Below are 27,915 nucleotides of genomic sequence, written 5' to 3'. Positions count from 1 at the left end.
ACACGGCAAGAGTAGTGAAAATGTCCGTTTATTCATTTACAAACTTAGTAACATAAAATAAAATTGAAATCTGACTTGATAGAAATACAGTGCACACCATTAATACCACATTCGCAGAGGGCAGAAATGCTCTGTCACCCTGTGTGCCCGTCATCACCAGGGCTCGTGAGAAACATCCCATTTAGTAAAGTGCCTCGCACGTCTTCAGGACCACATGCTGATGCTACACATGGGATAGAAAAGGGCTGAGTTGAACTGCATGTTTACAAATGCAAAGAACGAGTTGTAGCCTTTACAGTAATTACAATGGCATTTTCTTACATCCCAAGAGTTGACCAGAGAGTAAAGTGTTAGCTGTGCTGCTGGAAGACCCTTCACTGAAACGAGCTGCAGAAGCTTTCGACCCTACACCCATCTGTTGAAGGTACTTTTTTTCGTCTCCACCCACCATGTGACACTCGAGTGTAAGGCACTAGAACCTGGCTTGGAGGAAAGAGGTGCCCCAAGCTCCAGTTCTTGGTGTGCAAAGGAAATCCTGGCATAGATCCATTGAAACAGATGCTATAATTATCCTCTCCACTTCTTACAATTTCTGTCCTTGAGAGACAGAAAAATGAGAAGGCAGAAAGTCTGCAAAGGATGAAAAGTAGGTGTATCTAAATATCATGAGAAAAATGGCCCATGAAGAAATGTGTAATTCCCCAAGGGTTCTGCTCAGAGAAGTCACGAATCATACACAAGGAACAACTCTGGTGTTTAATGGATAAAAGAGAAGGCAAAGACGTACAAAAATACTCAGTCCTCTTGAAAAATAGTGCATTTGTCATGGTTAAGGGACTGCAGATGCCAGCCCCGTGATGACAATGAAGGAGCCTTACAACTAACGGAGCACCTTAAAGTGGAGGGCGGTGGCGGTGGGTGTGGGGAGCGGCTCTGACGCGTGGCTCCTTAGCTCCCTCACGACTCACTGCAGGACGCGGCTACTGCCTATTATTTCATCTACCATCTCTTCCACTCAACTGTGCTGCTCCTGAGTCCATGTGCCTGCACATGACATGTGCCAGATGAAAATTCCTTACTCGTGAGAAACTTTTCCCTACCTCCTGTTGATAAAATGCTGCTTATATCAGAGTTTGTGAGGGATTGGGGGGGGGGGTGTGTGCAGAAAGAAAATGAACACAGTAGGTTATACTTACACTTCAGGATTGAGCACTGTTGACCAAATCTCTATCTTAGATACCAAAGATACTTAGATCCTTGCTGCCTACGCTGGCCAAGAGGCAACAAAGATATAAAAAGGAACTTGTAGTTAATGCCTGGAAGCCAGCCAGTGCAGTTGTTTTACAGAGGCAGAAACCAAGGCAGAGGGGTCATCTCTCCAGTGAAGCAAAATCACTTTAGGAAGCTCCTATCATTCCTGCCACATACATGGTGGCAGTGGGGAGGGGTTAACATCGCAAATGCATGCAAAAGGCAGGAGAAAGGAGAAAGCTGAAGAGTTATTTTTCACGTTGAGTTACTTTCTTGGAAACAACAGTCTAGGAAAGAAGAGATATGGCTAAAACTCTTGGTCTGTACAAGGAGGTAGAATCCAGGGCCAGCACACCTCCTGATAAGAATCAAACAAGTGACTTGGTTGCTACTCCTGCAGAAATGGGAATTTTGGGGCCAAAGTGAGACTGGGGTTAATCACTGGGCTAAATGGCATCTCTTGCATTTGGGGGTACAGGGACTCCTCAGAAAAGCACTAGAACGTAGTGGGAACTGTTCAGTTTTCTCTCCTGGAGCATGTCCTGCCCATGCAGTGCTATGTGACCAAAACACAAGTTAAAGGACATCAAATTGTGGTATCCAAGCAGGTAGGTCTTGTCCGTCCCTTTTTGCTCTAAAAACTTTCTGAATTAGAGCTTTTATCACAGACAAGAAATCTTCAATGTCAGTCTCATGACCATGGGATTTACATGTGGCACAAGTAACTAGGGGCTTATCTCAAGAGAGGAGAGGGCTCACAGGAGACTTGCAACCTTGATTCTCCATCTGTTTGAAGCCAACACACTTTGTGTTTCTAGGTTCAAAATGATTCTTCGATTGCATATGCTGAGAAGATTGTGGAGCCCCTCTCCCAATACAGCAGAAGTGGTGATAACAGATCATTTCAGAGAGAAGAAAAAAGTACCAACCACCTAAAACAAGAGTCCAGCTACTCCTTGAACAATCCCTCCAATCTCCAGGGACAGGTGAGTTGTCACAGAAAGCAAACACATTTGATCCCAGTGCCCAAGTTGGGGATAACACAGAAATGAAGATGTTTTGATTATCAACTATGCTTGAGGCAGGAAAGAGTCACCCCCTTCTGTTTAGGACCAAATAGAGAAACCTACCAGATTCATATTGCCTATATTTGAATGAACCAAAGGAGACTTGAAGGATGAATTGTAAAGTGCTGGAAGATAAATATGTAAGTTTCAGGGCACTCAATAAACAAGTGATTCCCCCCAGAATCTTAACATCTTGTCAGAGTCTTAGAGTCTTAGAAGTGTGACCCCTACTCCCCTACTTATGGACAAGATGTAATTTATGCGTAAATCTAGATTTTCTTTTGGATTCAATCCCAAATAACTTTCCATTTATGAAGACGACTTTGCAGTGGTGTGAGCATGAGATACCTTTAGTTCTACATCTGTTTCCATCTTCTGGGGTCAGTCGGCTCCCTGCTGGTAACACATGCATTGTCCGGTGCCAGTTTCCTACTCTCCCAAGTTTCACAGCTGCTGTTCACTGCTCTCCAGCTGGGCAGCACCTCTCCTCTTTGCCTAGAAGCAGCATCTCTCAGCTAGTTAAATTCACATTTGCACCAAAATACCAAGGCCCCCCGACAGAATTCTAATCACATACTCCCTCATTAAATCAATGAAGACCTCGTAAGAAGATGGACACTAAAGTCAGTGATCAAGTGGGTAAACAGAAATCCCAGAGAAATGCCAGAGCAGGCAGACACCTGAGAATTGTAAGCTGCTCTAATAAAATGAAAGGATTGTCTCTAATATACTTATAGACCTATCAGAACTAATGCATCCAAGATACCAAGATAACAAAGGCTATGGTTAATTAAAATCTCTAGCAGCCATTTGTTTGCAAGGGGAAATTAAGTGTGGGGATGGATACCACAGTCTGTGCGATCCAAGTTCCACCCTTAGAAAACAGAGACACTGCTTAAAAGTGTGCAGGGCGCTCTTACCCCAAGTCACCTTCTATTCCAGAAGATGTGGAGAGATGTCTGGAAAGAGAAGACGGAAAGCAGACCTTGGACTCAGGTAACATACGCTCTCCACACTGGGAACTCTCAAGGGACCCAAGTGGGTCATCTCTGTGTGGATCTGTGTCTTTTGTGCGGGGGAAGCAATCCTGGGGTCCCAGTAGCTCTCTTCAACTCAGCGTGGCCACAGGTTTAGTTACTCAGCCAGGATGCTTGTCCTGCCTCCCCTGTCCTCTTCTAAAGGAGAGAGCGTGCACTGAGCCAGTAGGCCTCCTGTGGAAGGGACACATGAGGCTGAACTGAAAGTCACATGCACTCGGAGAAGAGGAACATCAAGGTGGGGTGACTGAACTGTGAATAGCTGAGAGAAAAGCAGCACTGTTTCATAGAAAACTCAGCATCACTGGAGCTTAGTTTGAGGTCAGACCCTTTCAGCTAGGAAAAGCAACACTAAAGGCAACATGGTCTTTCCCTTTCGAACACTGTGGCTTGTTTAGTCGGCTAAATAAACCACAACCCCCCTCATTATACAGATTAGCAAGAGATGAAGAAAATTATAGGCAGGTGGCCCTAGCCCAACAGTCTGATAACTGGGTCAGTAGCGAGGCCCAGGATGGTTAACTACTTATCTGTGCTAAACCCCAGGCAGCGCCCACACGATGCCTCTCATCAGCGAGGTAGATGGTCATCCTCCTGCTAGAGGTATCAGGGTGCCGACCCACAGCACAAAGGAACGGGAGAAGGACCTACCTGGCTAAAAGGTGTAAGCTCTTCCACACGGCTGTATCACACAGACAGCAGCTAGCCAGAATATTCGCAGGTTACTCCGAGAAAACTTAGCCCCACGGAGATGGACTCTTACCCTGAGGCCTGCACACCACAAGCCTCCCTTGCTTCAAGACACAGCATTTGAAGTCAGGCTGTCACTGTAACCCACTTCCACAAGTGGAGTCTACCTCTGTCCTGCCTTCCTGTCCCCACAGGAACCTGAGATGGGTGGAGGGATGACCAGCCCAGAGTGAGTATCAGGAGATGGGAAACTGCAGGAGGGAGGAGAAGATGGAGGGACAAGAGAGGGTGCAAAGGAAAAGTTTTAAACGCTTAAAATTATATCAGGGAGATAAGAGGTGGGAGGCAGAGGTTAAATCAAGAAGGTTAAATCAAGAAGAGGGATGGGATCAGGAGGAGGAGAAAAGCTCCTAAGATGACTAGAAGGTGGGAAGGTGGTGAGACTGCCTGCAATTACTTCCCGTGCAAGTCACTTAGCTCCACGTCATCCTTTCGGCGCTTATGGGTGAAGAGGGAGGTGACCGGGTAGAGCTTGGCCTTGGCCTGGAACCGCTGTCCTGCGATGTCAATCTCATATTCTCCCCGGTTGATGAAATCTGCTGTCACCACCTGCTCTTCTCCGGTGTCCTCGGAAAAATTGTGCACAAAGCCCAGGCACACGTGGCGCTCCAGGGTGTAACCATATGCGCTGCTGGTGGTCTTGCCCACGTACTGCCCGTTTCGGTAAATGGGCTCCCCCCACCAAGGCCAGAGGTCCAGGTCCGTGTCGTGGTCATCCAGGATGAACATAGTGAGGCGTTTGTACACCCCGTTCTGCTTCTGCTGCAGCAGGGCATCTCGCCCAATGAAATCCATCCCCTAGGAAAGAGGCAGCACAGAGACAGCGTCACCACTCGGGACCCAGTGTCACTGCAGTGGGCCGCCCACTCCCCACCACACCCCTGCAAGCTCTGGAGAAAGTGTGCTTCCCCCATGTGGAGAACTGCATTCCCAGTATGAAAGACACCTGCAGAGAATTCTTGTAACAACACAGGTACATATTGCTCTCTTTTCTATTTTATAAACACATTTCAATCACAAGACCACACAGAACAAAAATAGGAAGAAAAATCAACACTTGAAAATGCCTGCTAGAATTATTTTAGAAAAACAATGTTTTTATATAATCTCAACCAGAAATCCATGCATATATATCTGTATTCAATGCATAAATATTTACATATGCATATGTCCAAAAAAGAGCAGGATAAAATAAACTCTTAACAATGCGTGTCGCTGAAAAAAAAGCGATTTTTTATTCTTTATGTTTTTTCCCTATTTTCCAAATCAGAGAAAAATAGTTAGTTACCTAATTGCTCAAAAAGAACACCAGAGATCTACTATACTGATAGGGAATGACTGCTAAGATATTTTAAGTGAAAAGGGCAAGGTGCGATATACCAAGTATATAGTATCCAACCACCAAGGTTAAGAAAGTGGTGAGGGGAAACTACTCGTCTGTTTGCACTGCACGAAGCTCTCTACAAGGAGAGGCAGGACAACACTGCTGCTTCTGGTCAAGCTGGCAGTGGGATTGGGTGGGCTCAGAGGTGGGAAAGAGACTTTTCATCCTCTTGAATGGTGATGATGAAAAAATTAGGCAGTTGAATGTAAAGTGACTCATTTGTACATATATATTCATGGCATATTAATGAATTACCACAATCAACTCAGAAAAACTGCCCAGAAAGCACTCAGTCTAAAAGAGAGCAAAGTGCCCCAAACAAGTGTCGTCTATTTATGATGTTTCCATATTAAGCGTTTTATCCCATAGATACATTTTGAGGTCTCAACACCTATACACTTTTCCTCCCACCTCAGCTCTTCCTGTTCTCATGCAGGCTCCCTGCTCAGGAAGCTGAGGGCAGAGTGGAGTGCACACAGGTACAGTACCTTGTCTAACTTCACCCGAGACTCTCGTCCGCATTCCAGGGGTGTGGTGAGGGTGTTTAAATCCTGACCCCAGAAGGCAAAAAACTTTTCAATTCGGAGACTACGAAGAGCATAATACCCAGCATTCCGGATTCCATATTTCTGTCCAACACTCATCACTTCGTTGTATACGTGCAGGGCATACTAGAGGGAGAGACAAAAGGTCAGTAACCAGCAGACCTTCAGAATTAAAACATGGAATCTGTCTGGCAGTGCCTGATGGCTGACACTGTTACCTGGACAAGGGAGAAGGTTGTCTACAATCCTCAGGAACCAAAGTGCTGCAGCCCAGGCTTAAGCTCCACGAAAGCAGCACCCTTATCTTTTTACTTCTCTAAAATGTCTAGGATCTCAGTGTATAGCACTTATTAAATAATAACTCACAGAAGCTCTCAGTAAACAACCAGTCTCGTAACTGCCTCTCCAAGAGCCATGCACCCTCCACTGGCTTTGTTCTCTTGCCCCAGTTCCCTGAACTTGGTCCTTCCCTTATGCACTGGCCTATGCTGTGAAACTGGTGTTACACACAACTCTAGACGTGCATGCACAGCTCTGATCTGTCACACAGATTATGGCATATCTTAAGAGACCTAGAGTGAGTCACAGAGGACCCTGAAAATCAGAGCTCTCCTACCCGTATCCCACAATATCCCGTCTCTCATGTTGTTTTGTTCTTGGTTCCAGACACGTTTAAGTATCACATAACTTAAATGAACAAAAGTTTTCCAAATTGAAAGCAAATACTCAATCTAAACATACTCTGTTAAGTCTAAAGCCCAACAACAAACTACACTGTTTACTTTAAAAACTGTAAAAGTAAAACAAAACAAGACACAGAGGAGTGAGGAAGACAGATACTGTATAATCTCACTTATATGTGGGATCTTAAAAAAACAACTAAACAACAATAAAACCAATATAGCAACTAAACTCTCACAGACCAAGAGATCAATTTGTGGTTACAGGTGGGGATTGGAGGAAGGTGGTCAAAAGGTACAAACTTCCAGTTACAAGGTAAGTACTGGGGATATAATGCACAACATGATGACTAGGTGACACTGCTGTATGATACGTATGAAAATTAAGAGTCAATCCTGAGAGTTCTCATCACAAGGAAAAAAAAATTTTTTTTTCTTTTTATTGTGTCTATATGAGATGATGGATGCTAGTAACTAAACTTATTGTGGTGATCATTTCACAGTCTATGTAAGTCAATCCATTATCCTGTCCACCTTAATCTTATACAATGATGTATGTAAATTATATCTCAATAAAACTGGGGGGGAGGGCTTCCCTAGTGGTGCAGTGGTTGAGAATCTGCCTGCCAATGCAGGGGACATGGGTTTGAGCCCTGGTCTGGGAAGATCCCACATGCCGCAGAGCAACTGGGCCCGTGAGCCACAATTACTGAGCCTGCGCGTCTGGAGCCTGTGCTCCGCAACGAGGGAGGCCGCAATAGTGAGAGGCCCGCGCACCGCGATGAAGAGTGGCCCCCGCTTGCCGCAACTAGAGAAAGCCCTCACACAGAAACGAAGACCCAACACAGCCATAAATAAATAAATAAAAGTAACCAATGCCAAAGCTTAATAAATTAAAAAAAAAAATGGGGAAAAAGACAAAAACAAAAATCTGCTTCATTGGTATCACAATTCTTTATCCTGGCAACGTATGTTGCTCTATAAACTGCACTACTGCAGCCGAACAGGCATTGACTAAACAGACCACTGTGATCAAGACAACTTTAGATGTGGAAAAGGGAGTCTGAGCTATTGGGTACAACACAGCCTGTGGTATGTGTGTAAGTGAAACACTGCAAATAGCAAAGGTGGGTGGAGGAGACCAATGGAGACTGGCTGGGAAACGAGAGTAAGAATAAGCTGTATCTCGGGCAGGTTCAGTGTCTCAAGCTGAATGCTCTGTACTTGAATTAAAAAGACAAAGGAGGAAAGATTTAAAGCAGGTGAGTAGTCTTGGGCTAGAGAAGAGCAAAGCAAAAAGTGGATCCCCACTATTTACTCATTTTCTCACTAGATGCCAGGGATTGAGTGTGAACAAACCAATCTATCTGCCACCATGCTTTGGAAGGCAGCTCCTCAGAGACAAGTATAAGCTTCTTGAGGACAAAAGCCAGCTTGAAAAGAACCCAAGCAGTGCACAAATTACCTCTTGGACTCACGGAAAACCATAAAAATGGGACCAGCCCAGGAAAATTGGGTAGAAAACAGGGCTTCTCCCTCCTGATGGGCTTGGCTGATTAATGACCCAGGAGCAGGTGGTAACACCTGAATGACCATATGGCACTTCAGTACAGGCAAAACATATCAGCTACATGCATATCAACTCTTCTCGAATCATGAATAATCCCTTCACCTTGATATTATTATAATACTTCTGAGTGTGGAAAAGCAGATAAAATTTCATGGGCTGGTAAATCCGTGCTTCATTTAATAATTAAAAGGAAACCTAACACCACGAGTAGTATGACTAATGTCAAAACATGACGAGGCTGAAGATCACTGCTACTTGTCACAACTGGACAAGGGAAAATGCAGGAATAAAAATTGTTAAGAAACAAGAACTATTATTGTTTGTGTATGGTAAGACTGAACCCTGGAAATTCCAGAGAATCAACTAAAAAACAGCTATAAACAGTAAAATAGTTTAGGAGGGAAACAGGTTAAAGCATTAATATACAGGGAAAAAAGCTTTCATAAATCAGAAGACACCGGAATACCATTCACAACAGCAACACCACCAAAATATTATTCATATAAATTTAAGAAATGTATACCGTCTACATGAAGAAAACTTCAAAATACCTCTGAAGGTCACCAAAAAAATAAAAACCCGCATTAAAGAAAGGTATATTTTGATTGTAAGATTCAACACATATAAAAGAATGTCAATTCTTCCTAATTTACAAACATAACACAATCCAAAAACTCAGGGTGTTTTTAACTAGATGATTATAAAAGTTTATAAGGAAAAATAAGGAAACAGGAATTATTCTTTTCCAGAGTTTTCCAAGCTATGAGGGAGGATAAGCATTACCAAGTATTAAAATATACAATAAAGACTCAGTAATTAAAACAATGTGATACTGGATACACAAGTAGAATAGAAGTCCAGAAATAAATCTATATATATATAGAAACTTAGTATGTGATAAAGGTAGAATCTCACATCAACTGGTCATCCATGTTAGAAAAAGTAGTTTGATCCATAGCTCATAAAGTGTACCAAGAGACAGTGCAAAAGGTTGGAGCATTTAAATATGAAAAAACAAACCACACAAACCCATAAATAGCAACAACACAAACTATAAAAGCATCAGAAGTGGAAAAATTTTTTAACTCTGGAGTGGGGAAGCCCCTTCTATGTATTAAGCTCTAGAAGCCACAAAAGATTCATCAATTCACCTACAAAAAAAATTTTTTGCAACATATGAAACATTTCCATAATAAAAAGTAAAATTTAGAAAACCCTTCTGGGACTTCCCTGGTGGCAGAGTGGTTAAGAATTCACCTGCCAGGGGACACGGGTTCCATACCTGGTCTGGGAAGATCCCACATGCCACAGAGCAACTAAGACCGTGTGCCACAACTACTGAGCCTATGCTCTAGAGCCCGTGAGCCACAACTAGTGAGCCCACATGCCACAACTACTGAAGCCTACGCGCCTAGAGCCCGTGCTCCGCAACAAGAGAAGCCACCACAATGAGAAGCCCACGCACCGCAATGAAGAGTAGCCCCCGCTTGCCACAACTAGAGAAAGCCTGCGCCCAGCAACAAAGACCCAATGCAGCCAAAAAAAAAAAAAAAAAAAGTATAAAAAAACCCTTCTACGTGGCAAAAAAAACAAATCAAGACAAATGACAAACTGGAAAAAAAATTTACAACTTAATAGTAAGGACTGGCTGGCTGATTCAGAGAATGCCTAGAAATTGGGGGAAAAGACCAATAATTCAATACAAAAATGGACAAAAGATACTGCCAGAACATTCATTCATGCAACATTTATTAAGCGTTTACTATGTGCCAAGTATTTCTCTAACTGCTGGGGATATAGAAGTTAAATATCCCTGCCTTTAGCAAACCTACATTTAAACAGGGGTAATGTGATGAACAAGATAAAGAAAATATATATTCTATGAGACAGTGGTAAGCACTCTTGAGAAAAATAAAACAGGGAAGGAGGCTAGGGAGGAGGGGGCCAGAGGCTGCAACTTTAAATAAGGTCTCTTCAAGAAGGTGAGGTGGGACTTCCCTGGTGGCGCAGTGGTTAAGAATCCACCTGCCAATGCAGGGGACATGGGTTTGAGCCCTGGTCCAGGAAATCCCACATGCCGCGGAGCAACTAAGCCCGTGTGCCACAACTACTAAGCCTGCGCTCTAGAGCCTGTGAGCCACAACTGCTGAGCCCCCGTGCCACAACTACTGAAGCCTGCACGCCTAAAGCCCGTGCTCTGCAACAAGAGAAGCCACCACAATGAGAAGCCTGCACACCGCAACGAAGAGTAGCCCCCGCTTGCCACAACTAGAGAAAGCCCGTGCAGGCAGCAACGAAGACCCAACGCAGCCAAAAATAATAAACTTAAAAAAAAAACAAAAACAAAAGGTGAGGTGTGGGGACCTCCCTGGTGGTCCAGTGGTTAAGACTCCGTGCTTCCACTGCAGGGGACGTGGGTTCAATCCCTGGCTGGGGAACTAGGATCCCACAGGCCGTGCGGCATGGCCCAAAAAAAATTTTTTTTAATTTAAAAAAAAAAAAAAAGGTGAGGTGTGAATAAGACCTGAAGCAGGTGTGGCTGTGAGCTTGGGAGGCTCTACGGGGGGAGGGATAACGCCAAGGAAAGGGGAAGGGCAAGTGGAAAGGCCCTGAGGCAGAAGCATGTCCAGCAAGGAGTGAGAGGCAAGAAGACAGGGTGAGATCAGGAGCAGCAGTGTGGAGAAGGGTCGGCAGAGCTGTGTGGGCCCGGCAGATGGGCTTTTACTCAGAGTGAGATGGGTTTTGAAAAGTAGCTTGATCTCCTGCATGAAACTGCACCCATCAGCCCGAAGTTTGACAACTCTGTGTGCTGGTACAAGCAATAAAGAAAAAGACACTCTTGTACACTGCAGAATTTTTTATAACAGCAAAGGACTAGAAACCCTATAAATGTCTATTAGTACCAGACTGGTTAAATAAATTACGATTCAACTATATAATGGCATACTATATCATTTTCATTAAAAAACAAAGAAAAAAAGAAAAAGGAAGCTCTTTCTCTTTAGGTACTGGCAGGGAAAAATCTCTAAATTGCTAAGTAAAAAAAATCAAGATGAAGAACAGCAGTAAGCCTCCATTTGTGTTTCTAAAAAAGAGGGTTATGAATACATCTTTGAACTTGCTTCCATATGCACAAAAATCTCTGACATGATATAAACTAACAATTATATCACTGGTGGTGGTTGGTGGGAACTAGTCGGGTGGCACTGAATACTTTTTAGAGGTTTTTATTTTTAGACCATGTAAATATATTACCTACACAAAAAAAGTACGTAACTTAGCTAAAAACGTTAAAATCTCTTTAACGCAGCCTACCTCAGTGACCAAGGCCCGGTCGGACATGGCGCTCTAACCCTGCCAGCACCCATCCTCTCGTGGTTCTCACCTCTATAGGAATATAAAGCATGAATCCTGGCTCTCCTGTGTGAGTCATGCTCATCACCCGAATCCCATTTGCGTAGCCCACACTCATCTCCTGTGGAAACAAAGGGAGAAGGTCATTGTGGAAACTCGTTAGGGGAAGTGGGCCCCTCCATGTTTGTTAGAGGAATGAATGCCTGAGGCAACCCCTCTCATTAGCTCTGTACCCTGTGTTGGACCCTAATGGAGATACATGTGAATAAAAATTTCTTCCTCAGGACAGTCTGTTTCCAGGCATTGGGGTCATTAGGAACAGAGCACAGCCTTTCCAATGCCTCGTCTCATGAACAGCCCCAGTTCAGGAGTGCCAGCCAAGCTACTGGAGGGAAGTGGAGGCAAAGTCTTTGACAAGCATGAAATACTTCTTTTTACAAGGTCGTGCTAAAGATTTGTTTTAGTCAGAGACGCCGGGAGCGATGAAGACCAGGCAAATGTGTTCTCTGGAGGACCTGGCAGACAAGTCCTGGGTACCTGCCCCACAGAAGATGATGCCGAATGACCAAAGAACACCGTTCACCTGCTACCCTGGGGGAAGAGACTGGGCTTCTCATGTTCAAAACATGTTTCCAGCAGCTCAGTTGCCCAAAAGGGGCCCCTGACTCAATCACCGTTCCTGCAATGGGAAGTGGTAAGCCCCAGACGGCCCCAAAGCAGACTGTTTCCACGAGGAGCAGGCATAGTGCAGTACACCGTAGGCGCACGCATGTGGGTTACTTCTTCAAGGAGCAAAGAATGTACTGTGACAGGGTCTGCTGCCAGCTAACAGAGTTTCCTGTTGCTTCAACTGTGCCATGGAGAAAAAGGAGAGCTGTAAAATCACTTAAGAGGTGGATCCTAACTTCGGTTTGCACTTCAAAGAGCATCCCGTCAGTCACTGTCCCGAAGCTGCCTGTTACAGGCTGCCAAAACATGTCTGTCTGGACCTCTCCAATCAGCCACTTCCCACAGAGTGTGCTCAGTTATCATTCCTTTTATTCAGTTACAATTTGTTTCACTCAGCTCTAGTTGCCAAGTATAAGAAAGAAAATTTATAAGAAAGAAAGAAAATTAAGTAAGTTGTTTAGGGATTCACCTAAACCATTTCTTACCTGAAGGCGCCACATACACAGAAGTTACTTTGTGTATGGAAAAGAGGAAGCACTGCATGGGGAGAAGGGACCTGACCTCGACTGGCATTTTTTGGCATCCGCGTCATAATACTATAACTTAAAAATTTAATCCACCTCTACAGAAATCAATAAATATATAGAACTGATATTCAGAGAAATTAGGTCTTCAAAGATATCAATGTGTATTAAACAAGAAGAACATGAAGATTGAAAAATAAAGAAATGGATTTACTCATTCTGTTTGCTTAATAAAAGTCAGAACACGCTTTGTGGGTATTAACACCATAGTGAAAACATGTAATTGCCATCTCTATAAAAGAAATATTCCCTGCTTATTTAAAAACTAGAACTTTACTAGTACCCACCTTGCAAAACAGACTTGGGAAATGGTCTGGAGTCATAGGAGCATAGGACAACTCAGACAGCACATCCACAGCTCGAGGACCAATCAGATTGAGGGCTAAACGGAAAAGAACAAGAGATGTCTGGCCGCTCCAGGTGAACAGCTGAACCAATGGGAAAGGTCTGTTCTGGACTTGCTCACCTATGGCCAGGTCTGGGTGGCAAGACCATGAAAATGTCCGTTTGCTTAGGCAATCCTAGGGTGGACCTTGATTCTGGCAAATACACTTCTCCTGACAGGGCTGCTAAATGCTGCTACTGACTCCTGGCATCTGACAGCCTGGCTAGTGTGTTGCCTCTTCCTGGGTACAAAGGAAGACAAAACTCCACAGCCTCCTTTGCAACTTGATTGGGATCATGAGGCCAGGGGATAGGAGCCCACTCCCGGGGCTGGCCAAAAACCCCCTGCACAATTCCTGTTCCCGGGAATTCCCTGATAGTCCAGTGGCTAAGACTCCATGCTCCCAATGCAGGGGGCCCGGGTTCGATCCCTGGTCAGAGAACTAGATCCCATATGCCGCAACCAAGAAGTCCACATGCCGCAACTAAAGATCCCGTGTGCCGCAATGAAAATCCTGCATGCCTCAACTAAGACCTGGCACATCCAAATAAATAAATTAATATTTAAAAACAAGACAACACAAAAACAATTCCCATTCCCCTCCTCTTCCCAATGTGGCTACATGATGGAAAAAGCCCCAAACCCAAATCAGTACCAGGAGAGCCCTGAGGAGAGCTGCCCACCCAGCCTGGATTCTGTCACGTTGACGACAGCACCTAAGCTAATTACACATCAAATACCCTTAAATGTACTAGAAAATAGGCTTGCTTCAATAAGCTATAGTTTTCTAATCTGGTAGCAAGAAGGTAATCATATTTGCTACCACGATGAACTGAGGATGAGGGCCTGGTGGAGGTGAGGGGCAGGGGTCCATTGAGGGTAGGGAGGGGTTAAAGCTGGAATCGGGTGGCAGAAGAGGAGGGGTTGCTCCCTGAGAAGACTGTTGAGGAAGAGATAATATGGAAATTAAGTTATCTATCCTTAAAAAGTATTTACTCATTAAAGGAAAAAGAAACTAAGGGGAAATTTTGAAGAAAATAATACTTAGGCAATAAATATAAAAATACTTTAATAATGAGTCACTCATTCATTCAACAAATATTTGCACTCTGTTATGCTGGCTGTAGGGGATACAGCAGTAAACAAAACACAAAGAAACTGAAGCACTAACTCATTCACACTTCACTTATAAAAACATGGGGAAGCATTAGAGATCAATTTTCTATGACTAGGAGCCTCTTCCAAGATTCTAATTCTGAAACTCATTTTTGAATATCAGATATAGAGAAGGCAAATGGAGAAGACAGATCTGGATCAACTTCGATCAGCTGGCTTTTCCTCGCTCAGCTGACTGCAGAGGGCCCCCTTACCAGTGTATTTCCAGGTGACGTCCTCCAGAATCAGGTTGCTGTCTTCTGGCATGTATTTCTTAAGCCAGGCCCAACAGTGGACCTGCTGGTCGGTTGGAGAAATCATGAAGAAACTGAAAGTGAGACCCAAAAGTAATCAAAACCAGGCAGCAGGAAAATGATCAGGAAGCAGTAAGTTCTCAGCTAGTTTCAAAGCAACGAACAGAATACTGGTGAATGATCTCTTAGCTTTTAGGGAAGGCCAACAGCACATACTTCTAGGATATACCACATAATGACAAAACAGAAGATTCTGGCTTTCTGCTAGTGCCAAGAAATTATACAGACCTACTAACATAAGATAAGGCATTTTTCCTCAGTAGAGTTACTAATTTTTCCACACCAAGTTTTACATAATCTGGTGGGTTTTTTTTTTTTTTTTCCTCCTGGTGATTTTTTGTGTGTGCGTGCTGGGCTGCTAATGAACTGGCCCTGACTTAATGAAATGTTTTTTGTCCTCAGTGTTATTACAGCTTCCTGGAGAGGTGAGCTGAGGGCTCAGCTCCGCCACAGCCATTAGGCGGAGGGAGCAGAGCGGCAGCCGGCTCACCTGCGCTTGCTCAGCCGTGCTATGCTGCAGTCATTTTCGTACCCTCCACCCTCGTTGAGCATGCCGGTATGCACGATGTGGCCCACGGGCACGTCAAGGTCATTGGAGAAGAGGTATTGGAGAATTTCTAACGCCTGATCCCCGGTGGACTGCAGGGTTAGGGAACGAAGCAGAGAGAACAAACGTGAGAGAACCTCTGGCCGGTAGTGCGGCCTGACAAGCAAAGTCACTTGCGGAGAAAATTCAATTAGCCGGTACTCGTGCAACGGTATTTGCAGATTTGCTCCACTGCAATGAGCTCCAGAGAAAGCTAGCTATTGATTCTAGTGTCAAATGAGCCTCTGCAAGCAGATAAAGAACCAGAAACAAAGAGCTAAAAATTCCAGAAAATGTTATAATACAGGTGAAACACTAAAATATATCAGAGTTCTTAGTCTGTTTTGAAGTGACAGATGAAAAACAAGAGGCATTCAATAAATATGCAAGTTTCCAAATCTGTTCTTTTGGTTCCCAAATACTTACTGTTATTTCAAACTTTGTGAAAGAGGACATGTCAATGACACACACGGCCTCCTTACAGCACTTGACTTCGGACTCCACAATCTCAAACCAGTCCGGCTTGTAAAAAGTCTTGCTCTGCTCCAAGGCCAAGAGGTCTACAGGACAGAGAAAACCAAAGGAAGACAAAAAAGGAGAGGACTTGTACTGGTGAGTCTCCTTGATAGCTTAGTAGAGTATAATAGGTTTTTATTATTTATTCTCCTCAGAAGACAAACTAGCTATACACATTTAAAAACAAGGTTTATTATTCTTAAGACTAAAAAAACCCAAAAAGCAAAAATGAGAATGTGCCTTCTTACCCTTGTCTGGTGGCACAAAGTATTTTGGCCTCTCAAATCCATGTTTCTCCATCCACCTGGCTCCTTGTGCATCCAGCCGGTCATACAGAGGAGATGTGCGTAACTGCCTTCCTGTCTGGAAGTCCCAACGGGGAACCTTCAGATCGTACAGCAGAGCTAGGAGAGAGAAGAGCAGTCTATGAAAGCCCAAGGCACAGAGCTGAGCACCAATATCCATGGGCCTCTGGAGTTGCTCCTATTCAAAAAAGCATGCTTTCAGGCTGCTGTAGCCTAATTTGCCAAACAGTACCCAGTGTGACAGGAATGTTCCAGAAGAAAGGATCACATTGCAAGAGCTGGTATCGCCCCTCCATAGACTTATATAGCTGTGAGTCACATAACAACTGTAGATCTTTGTTTATAATTACTGTTCCAAATTAGTAGGTAGAAACAATGGGAGAAAGGTCAGAGTTCTAAACCTTGTTAAGCTCCCAGCAGAGATGAAGGTTACGTCTACACAGACACAGGTGGCTACAAAGTGTGAAAAAATGGCACCTGATTCTTTCCAGTGACTGTGTTGTTGGACTCTCAGACCTGCTACACACTTTTCCTAATATTTAGCCATTTCTGAAGCAAAAGGGCACACAGCATACCTTGATTTGGTGGCTCTGAAATCTGACAGGTTGCAAAGTATTGTCCCAGTGACATTATTTACATAACAAAGGGAGGGTCAGAATTCATTTCTCCTAATGTCCAATCTGCAACAGTAATAAGTAAAATATCCAGAAAGAGTGTGATCTCTAGTCTCTTGCAGAGAGAAGACCGGACTTCACACCAGGCCAAACAAGAGGTACATCAGTGTGGGGGGGAGACTGGGAGATGACAGAGAAGGAAACCAAGCTGGCGTCCTTATACTGTGACAATCTCCTCTGGGCTTTAGGTTCTACTTTCCCTTTCCCCATTTTCTATCATGCCTGCAACTTCCATCTCATGAGAATCAGAGAAGGCCACCAAAAGTACTGTATCATCAAGAAGAAGCTCCAGCTCATTAACGATTTGCACAGCTTCCAAAGTAACGATGGATGTAGAAACCTAGACTCTTAACAGTTCAACACTGTAACCAAAACATTCACTAAACAACCTTAGCAGTTACACATACTGCTTCCAGGTCCTTTAACTCCCATGGATGTGAATTCTCTGCCACAGGCCAAAAGTGAGCACACAGGTGTGAAAGGTCACCCAAAGGCCTCATTGCTAATGGAACCTCCAGCTACTAAACCAGCAGTCCATCCTTAACCAACAATGCTGGTCACAACCAATGCAGAATCGTAGTCCTGAGGATAACTATTCCCCAAATAGGTATATTTTGGCAAGTCTGGAAATAGTTCCTTGGTATAGAAAAATGAAATTACAATCTGATTTGGTTCAATTCCTGATTCAAAAGCTATCTCTAAAGGGCTCACTGGAAAATAAAGCCACGACAAAGTAGTAACAAGTTAAAAGCGTCCAATCCTTCAAAGTCAGAGAGAAGCAAAAACAAGGAGAAAGAGCAGGAATGTATGTTTGGTATTTACATGAGAAATGGTTTCCTAACTTGCTAGCATAGGATGGGTTAATGACGAGAGTCACTCAAAGGAGCCTGAAGCTTTGAGACTAACTTGGCAAATTCTCTGCCTTGGAAAGCAAACCATGATCTCAAAGACCAAGTGGAGAGTGAGAGCATTCATTCTGACACAGCAAAGTGGAAAGGAGGCAATGCTGGGAATGTTCAAGAAGCTGCTGCCAGGAGTCTGACAGGAATCACCACCTGTACGTCCTAGTCCACTTTCCTGGTCCCGGAGGTAAGAAAGATACAACACACTAAAGAAAATGTTCCATCAATGTCACGTGGGCATAATGCCCCCAACACAGGCCTGAAACAGCCAAACTCAAAGCAATTACTAAAGAACCAAGGAAGAATCTGCCCCTCTGGATGACAGAACCAGTCAGATGCCTGCAGCCATGGGCAACGGGGATAAAGCTTCACTTACGCATGACTTCCATGACACGGTGGCGCAGGAAGGTCCGGCTGCTCTGGAGGGCTCCAAAACGCTTCAGGTCCAGTTCCCAGACACTTTCTGAGGGATAGCCGTGCACCATCCACTCAGCGAGGTACCTGTGTAGATGGGGGAAGTTGCTGGGCCTCTCAGCACCGTGATACTCTCAGCGCTGTACTGGGAATCTAGCTCCAACAGAATCGCAAGACTCTATCTTGTCAAGAGTGGTTGAGCAATTCTGAGCAATTTCCTTAACTTCTAGAAGAAACAAATTATATCCATCTACTGCTCTCACAAGACCACTATGAGGATATGAGCTCTAATGATAAGATTCCCTAGAAAGTATAGAGATAAGCCACAACTATGAAGAAATAAGACTAAAATATACATACAAATGTACTCTATACATCCAATGGGTTTTTTTGTTTGTTTGTTTTTATGGGTTTTTTTTTGTTTTTCTGTTTTTTCCTGTAAAAAGTCACCTCAGGAGGTTATACAGTTATCTGGCCATATCGCCTTTGCTCCAAACATTTTTGGTAACTTCTACTCCATAACTGTCTTCAGAGCCATTCTACAATTCACTCAAGAACACTGGTCAATTAATAAAAAATTTTTTTAAATTGTGGTAAAAAACACACAACATAAAATTTACTATCTTAACCATTTACAAGTGTATATACTTCAGGGGTATTAAGCACTTTCACATTATCTGTAACTTTCACCACCATCCACCTCCAGAATTCTTTTCATCAAACAAACATCTATATCCACTAAGCAGCCCCTCCCTACTCCCTCCTTACCCTAGCCCCTGGCAAGCACCATTCTTCGTCTGGCTCTATGAATTAGACTACTGTAAGTATTCATATGGATGGAATTATACAGTATTTGTCCTTTCAACACTGGCTTAATTTTTCTTTTTAATTTATTTATTTTTGGCTGCGTTGGGTCTTCGTGGCTGCGCACAGGCTTTTCTCTAGTTGCAGTGAGAGGGGGCTACTCTTTGTTGTGGTGCACGTGCTTCTCATTGCGGTGGCTTCTCTTGTTGCGGAGCATGGGCTCTAGGCACGCGGGCTTCAGTATTTGTGGCACACAGGCTTCAGTAGTTGTGGCACGTGGGCTCTAGAGTGCAGGCTCAGTAGTTGTGGTGCACGGGCTTAGTTGCTCCGTGGCATGTGGGATCTTCCTGGACCAGGGCTCGAACCCGTGTCCCCTGCATTGGCAGGTAGATCCTTAACCACTGTGTTACCAAGGAAGTCCCTTGCTTAATTTTTCTAAGTACCAAATTTGAAAATAAAAACTTGTGTGATCAGCATGATCTTCTACTTCACTCACCACACTTGGCTATTTCCAAACTCAAATACATATTCAAAGGACCAACATTTGTTATGACTGAAGTAGTACAGAAGAACATCCCACTGGCTCCAAGGCTAACTCAAAAAGAGGAGTTCCGAAAACATTCTGTACAATGACGTGTCTGGAACACGGGGAGAGCCTCCCATGGCAAGTACTTTCAAGGGGACAACTCTCTCATGACATGTGTCTTCCTCTTATTATGAACATACTGGATTAGGTATATCACAAACCCTATGAACCAGAAGTAATTCCAGAAAGGAAGAAGCCCTGCAAGCCGAACCTGAGTGGGAAAGACTTACCTTCCAGCTCCTCCACCAAACGAAAGGCCAGCAGAGTTCATTCCCGCCAGGACGAAGTAGCCCCGCACTGAAGGGGACTCGCCCATGATGCACCTCATGTCCGGGGTGAAGGTCTCGGGGCAATTCACCAACTTCATGATCTCCAGAGTCTCCAGTTCTGGCATCCTACGCAGCAGGGAACTCAACAGGGGCTCTGAGCAACAAAAACAGACCCAAACACAGTCCTCAGCTTTAGAGGATTCAAAACTCCCTACCCCTTACACTTTTCTACTCCCCCTCTCCTTTCAGAAAATGTTTTGTGGAGGTTTTCTAAGATGAGCCAACTGGGCCATCTATCAGAAGCAGAAGCCTTGGGGAAGTATGGGACATTCCTACAGAGTTCTTGGCATAAAGACGGAGGAAAAAAGATACTCTTTAGAAGGGAAAGGAGCTCTGGAAGAGTAAATACTACATCTGGCTATAGAATCTCAAAGGGATCAGGACTCACGGAAAAGCTCTTAAATGACCCCCAAAGAGATGTGCAATAAAAGGCAATGTTTTCCTAAGTTGGAACAGCTGCAAAAGACAGATCCTCAGCCTGTTTTAAGGTAAGTCCCTCATCAGGGAATGATCCAGGGGGACAGTGGTAAAGATGAAGCCAGACTGAAGCTGGCTGGTAGGTACATGGGATTTCTTTATATTATTCTTTTCACTTTTAAAAGTTTGAAATTTCCTAAATTTAAAGACAAAAAATTTTAAGTCCAAGTGGAAGGAAGGACACTCTTCACTATAGACCCTTTCATATCTTTTGAATTTGGAACCATGTGACTATATTACCTATTCGATAAATTAAATTAAAATTATTTAAAAATTGAGTAAAAGAACATATTAATGAAACTATTTTGCTTCTTAAAATTCTCTTCAATTTTAAATGAAGTCCTATCAAAAGAAGGTTTCCTCCCAGCCTAAAATTTCAGCAATGAAATAAGTGATAAGCCAAAAGTCCCTTAAACCAAGATTTTAATTTTAGGTCCCTGAATCTGCTCACCAATAACTGTATCCTTAGATCAAACTCTGTAGACTACCCTCTGTAACCACCAAAAGGGGCTGTTACAAAGATCAAATAAGGAACTACAGGTATACCTCGGTTCAGTTCTAGACCACCGCAATAAAGTGAATATTGCAATATAGAGAGTCACGTGAATTTTTTGGTTTCTCAGTACATATAAAAATTTTGTTCACACTATACTATAGTGTACTGTATGTACAATAGCATTATGTCTAAAAAAACAATGTACATAACCAAAAACAATGTAAATTAAAAACTACTTGGCTAGATGTGCTAGCAACCTAGGTGTTCATCAACAGATGGCTAAAGAAGATGTGTGTGTATATATATATACACACACACACACACACACAATGGAATACTACTCAGCTCTTAAAAAAAAAAACTTTTGCCATTTGCAATAACATGGATGGACTTGAAGGGTATTATGCTTAGTGAAATGAGTCAGAGAAAGACAAACACTGTATGTTATCACTTATATGTGGACTCTAAAAAAGAAAAACTAGTGAATATAACAAAAAAGAAACAGACTCACAGATACAGAGAACAAACTAGTGGTTATTGTTGGGGAGAGGGAAAAGGGGAGGGACAAGATAGGGGTAGCGAATCAAGAAGTACAAACTACTATGTATAAAAAAAATAAGCTACGAGGATGTATTGTACAACACAGAATGTAGTCAATATTTTATAATAACTATTAGTGGAACGTAACTTTTAAAAATTGTGAATCACTATATTGTTTGTATGCATGAAACTTGTATATGGTACATCAATTATACCTCAAAAAAAAGATCATTTAAAAAAATTTTCGGGCTTCCCTGGTGGCGCAGTGGTTGAGAGTCTGCCTGCCAATGCAGGGGACACGGGTTCGAGCCCTGGTCTGGGAAGATCCCACATGCCGCGGAGCAACTGGGCCCGTGAGCCACAATTACCGAGCCTGCGCATCTGGAGCCTGTGCTCCGCAACAAGAGAGGCCGCGATAGTGAGAGGCCCGCGCACCGCGATGAAGAGTGGCCCCCGCTTGCCGCAACTAGAGAAAGCCCTCGCACAGAAATGAAGACCCAACACAGTCATAAATAAATAAATAAATAAAATTAAAAAAAAAAAAAAAATTTTCTACTTAGACTTCAGTGTATTACTAAAAACTTCTAAAAAAAGTAAAAAACAAAAACAAACCAAAAAAAACCTTTACTGCTAAAATATGCTAATCATCATCTGAGCCTTCAGCAAATCATATCTTTTGCAACAGTAACAACAAAAAGCACTGATCACAGATCCCCGTAACAACCATAACAATTAAAAAGCTTGAAACATTGTTAGAATTACCAAAATGTGCCAGAGAGACAAAGTGAGAAAATGCTGTTGGAAAATAGTACCAACAGACTTGTTCAACACAAACTTCAATTTATAAAAAACTCAGTATCATACAGCAGAGTTTGGCATGACACTAAATCAACTATACTTCAAAAAAAAAAAAAAAAATTGAAAAACCAAACCAAAAAAAAAACTCAGTATCTGTGAAGCACAATAAAATGAGGTATGCCTGTGTTCCTGAAAAGGCTTTAAAGTGTAACATCTTAGATAAATATAAGGCAATATTGTTAGAATCTAGTTCACACACCAAAGTGATCCCAGTCTTCCTGTAGATTCTGAATCTCCAGCTGGTTCTTGCCCTCAGTGAAAATTGGTTTTGGGTTCTTCTCAAAGCCCCCAGACAGGATGCCACCCTGCCAGTTCCGAATATAAATTCTTCCATCGGCATCCACAATAGCTGAGGAAGAGAAATGACAAGGGGGTGGGGGGTAGAGGAGAAGACAGGGTTGAGAGGCAAGCCAGCTGTCTAAATGGACAGAAAAAGCAGCAAAACAGAAACACCCAAAATTGGACTTATTAACCAAACAGCATTCAGTGAACACAGGCATTCATTAGCTTTAAAATACTGTTCCCGGTCATGGGGGAGGATCCTCCCTTTCAGATTTACAGTGGAGACTGTTTCTCAGATTATCCCTAACCAGATCACTTACCTAGAAGCTTTGACTAGTTCTCAGAATCAAACTGCTTAACTGCCACTGTGCCATGTGAAAGCCAGAGAGAAGCGGGGACTGCGGAGCCCACTCCAGGGATGAAGGCCTCCAAGTGGTATCAAACCCTCCCTACAGCGCTGGGAGTCTCTGAACAGCCCGAGTTTATAGCTCACCTGTGACATCTCCACAACGTGTAGCATTAAGTCAAGAACTCTAGGTTACGTTCCAAACACTCTCAGTTTAGACCTCTGTTTGGGACTACCCGTTAGCTTGCAAACAAACAAAACTGCTTAAGTGCAATGCCCACTTTGTCCATCCTTTCATAAAGAGTTATTAAAGTCAAGTTAGAATGGGGTCCACCTCCCTGTACCATGCTTCAGAAAAGAAACGAAAAGAAAAGACTCTTCCAGCGCAGTCTGTCCTTAGCAGAAAGCCTTCCTTTGCAGAGGACAGAACAGGGGCAAGGAAACAAGATTAAAAACAAAGTGCAAGTCCTCACTTGGTGTGTTGCTCTGCAGAGGGGTCTCCCAGGGGCGAGTCAGAAGGTAGAAGTGTTCGCAGGCATGTAACGGGATACTAACCGGCTCCTCGTTGGACAGACCCAGCTCGTATGCCCACTACAAACGGACAGATTGATTTGTGGGTGGAAGAGGAACAGAAAGACAAATGAGCAAGTGCAGCCTCTTGAAAAGAGTTTAATTTCAAGTGGCTTCTGTGCGCTCTTGCCTCCACGTCAGCTGTGGGAAGCCAAGTTCCAGCCTGCTTTAGTTCAGGTATTGGACGAGGAGCAACACTCCAGCCTTTAAACCACAAAGCCTGCTTTCCGAGCAGCAGAAGACAGACTTACCAGCTCGTGAAAGGAGCTCGTGGGGGGCAAGTGAGGCCCTTCTAACAAAACGCCTGGCCTCAACCACAAACCCCAAATACCAATCATAAAGAACTCCACATGGCAGCAAGTACTCCTAGGCCCCCTTAGGACTGTGGAGTGGGAAGCAAGGGACCAACCTGCCTTCAAAGCAGCAGCAGTTTAGTGTCCTGGAAACTGAATCCACGCTCCTGACACAATAAAACAGCCTAATACTCATCTGCTGGGTGGTAGGATGAAATGAAACACCACAGACAGACCTGACGCCAAGGACTGATTTCTGTCAATGCCCAACTCTCTCCTGGCCTTCCTGACCAGGACAGTGCCAATTAGCCAGGGGGGAGGAAGGAAAAGGTCACCCAGGCTACTATTTGAGGAATAAGAACAGGCTTCCGATTTGGAGTGAGAGAATTCTGAGTTTTCCTGTCCAAACAAGAAACAATGTGGTCCCTGACATTTGCTTAGTCCATCACAATATTAACTATACGTCTGTACCACCCCCCACCCCCACCCCGCAAAAAAAGTCCTGGAGACAAAAGTTAAATAAGAAAAGCAGTGACCCAGTATTGTAGCTAACCTACCTGACCGGCACAGTTGACAAAATAGTGGCACTGGATCTGTCCTTTATCAGTCTCCACACCAGTGACTTGACCTTTCCTCACCATAACATGAAGAATACTTGTCCGGTCATAGATCTGAACACCTGTTCCAAGGTAAACAAAGAGTTGGGGCATCACCATCTGACGTTTCAGAATTAGGCATCTGCAGCAGACTCTCAACGAACACGGAAGAGGCCAGGTTGATGATGGCCTTTAATTTTAAAAACCAAAAAACTCCTGGAACCGCATCCTGAGACTGTGTAAACGGACCTTTCCCAAGACTGAAAATACCAGGCCAACTGAAAAAACTGACTTTAGTATGTAATCAAATTCCAGGAATCATGGGAATTCCCTGGCAGTCCAGTGTTCAGGGCTCCACGCTTCCACTGCAGGGGGCACGGGTTCGATCCCTGGTCAGGGACATAAGGTCCCACATGCCATGCAGCATGGCCAAAAAAAAAAATTCCAGGGATCATAAAAGGGGTAGGAGAGAAAAAGTGCCATAGGGCATCCTTAAATCCTAATCTCCGTACATCATGAATCAGTTCATCCAAAGTATATAACACCATGGACACTGATTAGTCTTCCCCCCATTCATTCCAACATCAGGATATGATCCAAGCTGCGGATTAAATCCCCAAGGTGTGTTTCAACCTTAGAGCTTCTCAAGTCCTGTGGGGGAGAAAATGCCCTTAAATCTGAAGTGCTTTAAACAGGACTAAAAGCAGTTCCTTGGAACTTAATAAGAAAAATGTGGCCCTGAGGAAAAATATTTATTAACAGATACTATATTAAGACAAAAATTCTAGGAGCCAGTGTCCCAATATGGAAGTTGGTTGGTGTTCCTGCCTACTGAGAGATGCTTTCTTAGACGACCTCTTCCTTCCTAACCCCAAAGCCTGCTTACCATTTTGGGAGGCAGCACTTGCCAGGGCAAGAGCCACATCAGCGGAGGACACCACTGCATCCTCGGGGACATGCATGGCCCCCACCAGGTCGTGTACATTGAGGAGAGGGTGAAGTTCGGCCACTTTCTTGGGGGAGATGATCTCGGAGGGGATGCCTATAACACTGCCACAGAACACAGGGGGACAATGACATTCACTGCCCTCTGGCAGAGGTCAGCTGACAGTAAAGTCAGGATGGGCTTCTAGCCTCATACGTACTTCAGCCTTGAATTGATGCGCTTCAGGGAGATCAGCCGGTCCTGAGTTTGGGCCAGAAAGATTGAGCCTGTCCTTATGTAACCTGGAAGAAAAAACAGCCCAAACTGAGACAGACCAGGCCAAATGCAGGGGGGCAGAGTGGCAAGCCCACTAGACTGTAAAGTGGGAGACCCGTGATGAGTCCTGGACTGCCACGTCCCAAACATTCTCAGCTCACAGTTTTGTGAGGATCAAATGAGTCTAATGTACATAAAATCACTCTTACACTAGAAATGAAGGACACCATTGCTGAACAAACCTTTGTGTTTTTTTTTGGGGGGGGGGCGCGAGAAGTAACTGTGACCCATCAATTCTTCACTCGTTTATGTAATTATAATTAGACCCTTTCTCCTCCTATTGTTGGTGGGAGAGTAACCCTTGGTGAAGGCCACTCAGCACACCTTCTGCCTCAGTACAGCCGGCAGGCCTGTGACCTAAGCTCAGCCAATCTGATCCTCCTGGAATACTGAGTCTTGAGCAAGGAGGGGAATGGCTGGACGTTCCTCATCTCAGGAGCAGCAGCGTCCTGGCCACATGATTCCTGTTCCAGCGGAGGGACTGGCTGCTGCTGAGTCCCTACAACCTGGCCTCCACCCTGCCTCCAGCTGGCAGCCTCCTGCCAACTCTACAGGCCCCAGTGGCCTTCCAACAAACTCCTTTTGCCCAAGTTAGCCACGGTCAATTCCTGTTGTTTGCAATCAATGTACTGGATACGACCACTATTACACCTGAGTCAATGACAATCCACCCCAGAATGCAATGAGTCTTAGGTCTTATGAACAAAAACTTGAATCAATCAAGTGTCTTCTTAAAAAGGAAATACAGTCACGAATTTAAATATTTTATTGTTCCTTCTGAAATCATCAGATAAATATGCCCTTCGCTGACATGACAAGTTTGCCAAGTTCAGAAAACTGAAATTTCAGAGCCTGGTTTTATAAGTGGCAAATTTATCCTCAATATATTTACTCCTTTACTCAATCCTGGGGTACACAGAAAGCAACTGTCCATACCACTGTGAAAAACAAACTTGCTAATTAGGGGTCAATGTTTGTTCACATTTCCTTGTGTCTTCGACTGAAGGTGGAGTCTACATACTGAGACCAGAAGCCCCTGGGTGTGTTCCTCCTTCTTCCCCTGCAGTAAAGCTGTCATTCATACGAAACACAACTAGATTATTTCTCATAGTGTTCCACTGAACGTTCCCCCCTTTTCCTGATGGTTTTATTCTATATTTGAATATGCAAAATGTTTACATTGTTCTAAAAGTCAAAACTACCCAAAGTCAGGCCAGAAATACCACTACCCCCCAGGCCCCCACCCTGCACCCTGTTTCCCACCTACCCTGGGAGGTAACCAACCTCAGTACTTTCCGGTTTATCCTTCCTATGTTTCTTTCTTTGCAAAATTAAGTATACATTTGCATATTTTCTTATTTTTTCTTAGTTCTTACACAAAAGTAGCACATTTTATATACTTCTTAACACCTTGTTTTTCTCATTTAACAATTATCACAGGGATCACTCCATAGCAGTTCACAGACATCTTCCTCCTTCTTTTTACATCTACCTAATAATCCTTTGTGGGGATGTTCCATTTTATTTTACCAATCTCATGCACGTATATTTTTGTACAAGATGTTCTTAAGTGGAAAAAACAAAGTACATAATATGCTTAATACAATTTCATTTGGGTTAAAAAAAAAAGTAGACCTGTATATACATACAAACTAACCACAGACTAGTAACCTTCTGGTGGGTATTCAGTGGGGAGGATCACTTTTTATTTTTAGATTTCTGTATTGTTCACATTTATTATAATGAGTATATAACTTATTGCATATGTTTAAACCTTTTTAAAAGTTCCTTCTAACCCACCAAATAATTTTTAAAAATTGATTTGTCACCGACTTGGTAAATTAATGGTTTAATCTACCTGCATCTAGGTTTTTCATCTGTAAAAGAATGATCTGGGCTTCCCTGGTGGTGCAGTGGTTAAGAATCCGCCTGCCAATGCAGGGGACATACGTTCAAGCCCTGGTCCGGGAAGATCCCACATGCCACGGAGCAACTAAGCCCGTGTGCCACAACTACCGAGCCTGCGCTCTAGAGCCTGCGAGCCACAACTACTGAGCCCCCATGCCACAACTACTGAAGCCCGCGCACCTAGAGCCCGTGCTCTGCAACAAGAGAAGCCACCGTAACGAGAAGCCCACGCACTACGACAAAGAGTAGCCCCCGCTTGCTGCAACTAGAGAAAGCCTGCACGCAGCAACGAAGACCCAATGCAGCCAAAAATAAATAAGTAAAATAAACAAATTTAAAAAAAAAGAATGATCCTTCCTTATTTTAAGATCAAATAATATGTGGAACACTTTCAAAGATTATTAAAACTTTTAGATTATCATGTTCA

The 27,915-nt window shown here is 43.6% G+C and overlaps 1 protein-coding gene across 6 annotated transcripts in view; it reads right to left on the bottom strand.

Annotated features, from left to right (window-relative positions):
* Window positions 1-12: 12 nt before the first annotated feature.
* PDPR (pyruvate dehydrogenase phosphatase regulatory subunit) overlaps window positions 13-27,915 on the bottom strand; it is a 41,768-nt gene continuing 13,865 nt past the window's right edge. For 4 of the 6 annotated variants that reach the window (XM_082369809.1, XM_082369807.1, XM_082369808.1 and 1 more), the window contains exons 4-18: window positions 25,465-25,546; window positions 25,206-25,369; window positions 24,281-24,402; window positions 23,334-23,451; window positions 22,432-22,581; window positions 19,763-19,955; window positions 18,105-18,229; window positions 16,096-16,251; window positions 15,758-15,891; window positions 15,236-15,384; window positions 14,647-14,759; window positions 13,179-13,273; window positions 11,670-11,759; window positions 5,978-6,160; window positions 13-4,903 (exon numbers count right to left, since the gene is read on the bottom strand). In XM_082369809.1, coding sequence (XP_082225935.1) covers window positions 4,499-4,903; window positions 5,978-6,160; window positions 11,670-11,759; window positions 13,179-13,273; window positions 14,647-14,759; window positions 15,236-15,384; window positions 15,758-15,891; window positions 16,096-16,251; window positions 18,105-18,229; window positions 19,763-19,955; window positions 22,432-22,581; window positions 23,334-23,451; window positions 24,281-24,402; window positions 25,206-25,369; window positions 25,465-25,546 — 2,279 coding nt within the window. In that variant the 3' untranslated portion in view covers window positions 13-4,498. The remainder of the gene's footprint in view (window positions 4,904-5,977; window positions 6,161-11,669; window positions 11,760-13,178; window positions 13,274-14,646; window positions 14,760-15,235; window positions 15,385-15,757; window positions 15,892-16,095; window positions 16,252-18,104; window positions 18,230-19,762; window positions 19,956-22,431; window positions 22,582-23,333; window positions 23,452-24,280; window positions 24,403-25,205; window positions 25,370-25,464; window positions 25,547-27,915) is intronic. The other 2 variants (XM_082369811.1, XM_082369812.1) reach the window with 1 other exon arrangement.

The sequence above is a fragment of the Balaenoptera borealis genome (assembly GCF_965194805.1).
Source record: "Balaenoptera borealis genome assembly, chromosome: 19".
NCBI classification, from domain to species: Eukaryota; Metazoa; Chordata; class Mammalia; order Artiodactyla; family Balaenopteridae; genus Balaenoptera; species Balaenoptera borealis.
This window is presented reverse-complemented; position numbering and strand designations above follow the sequence as displayed.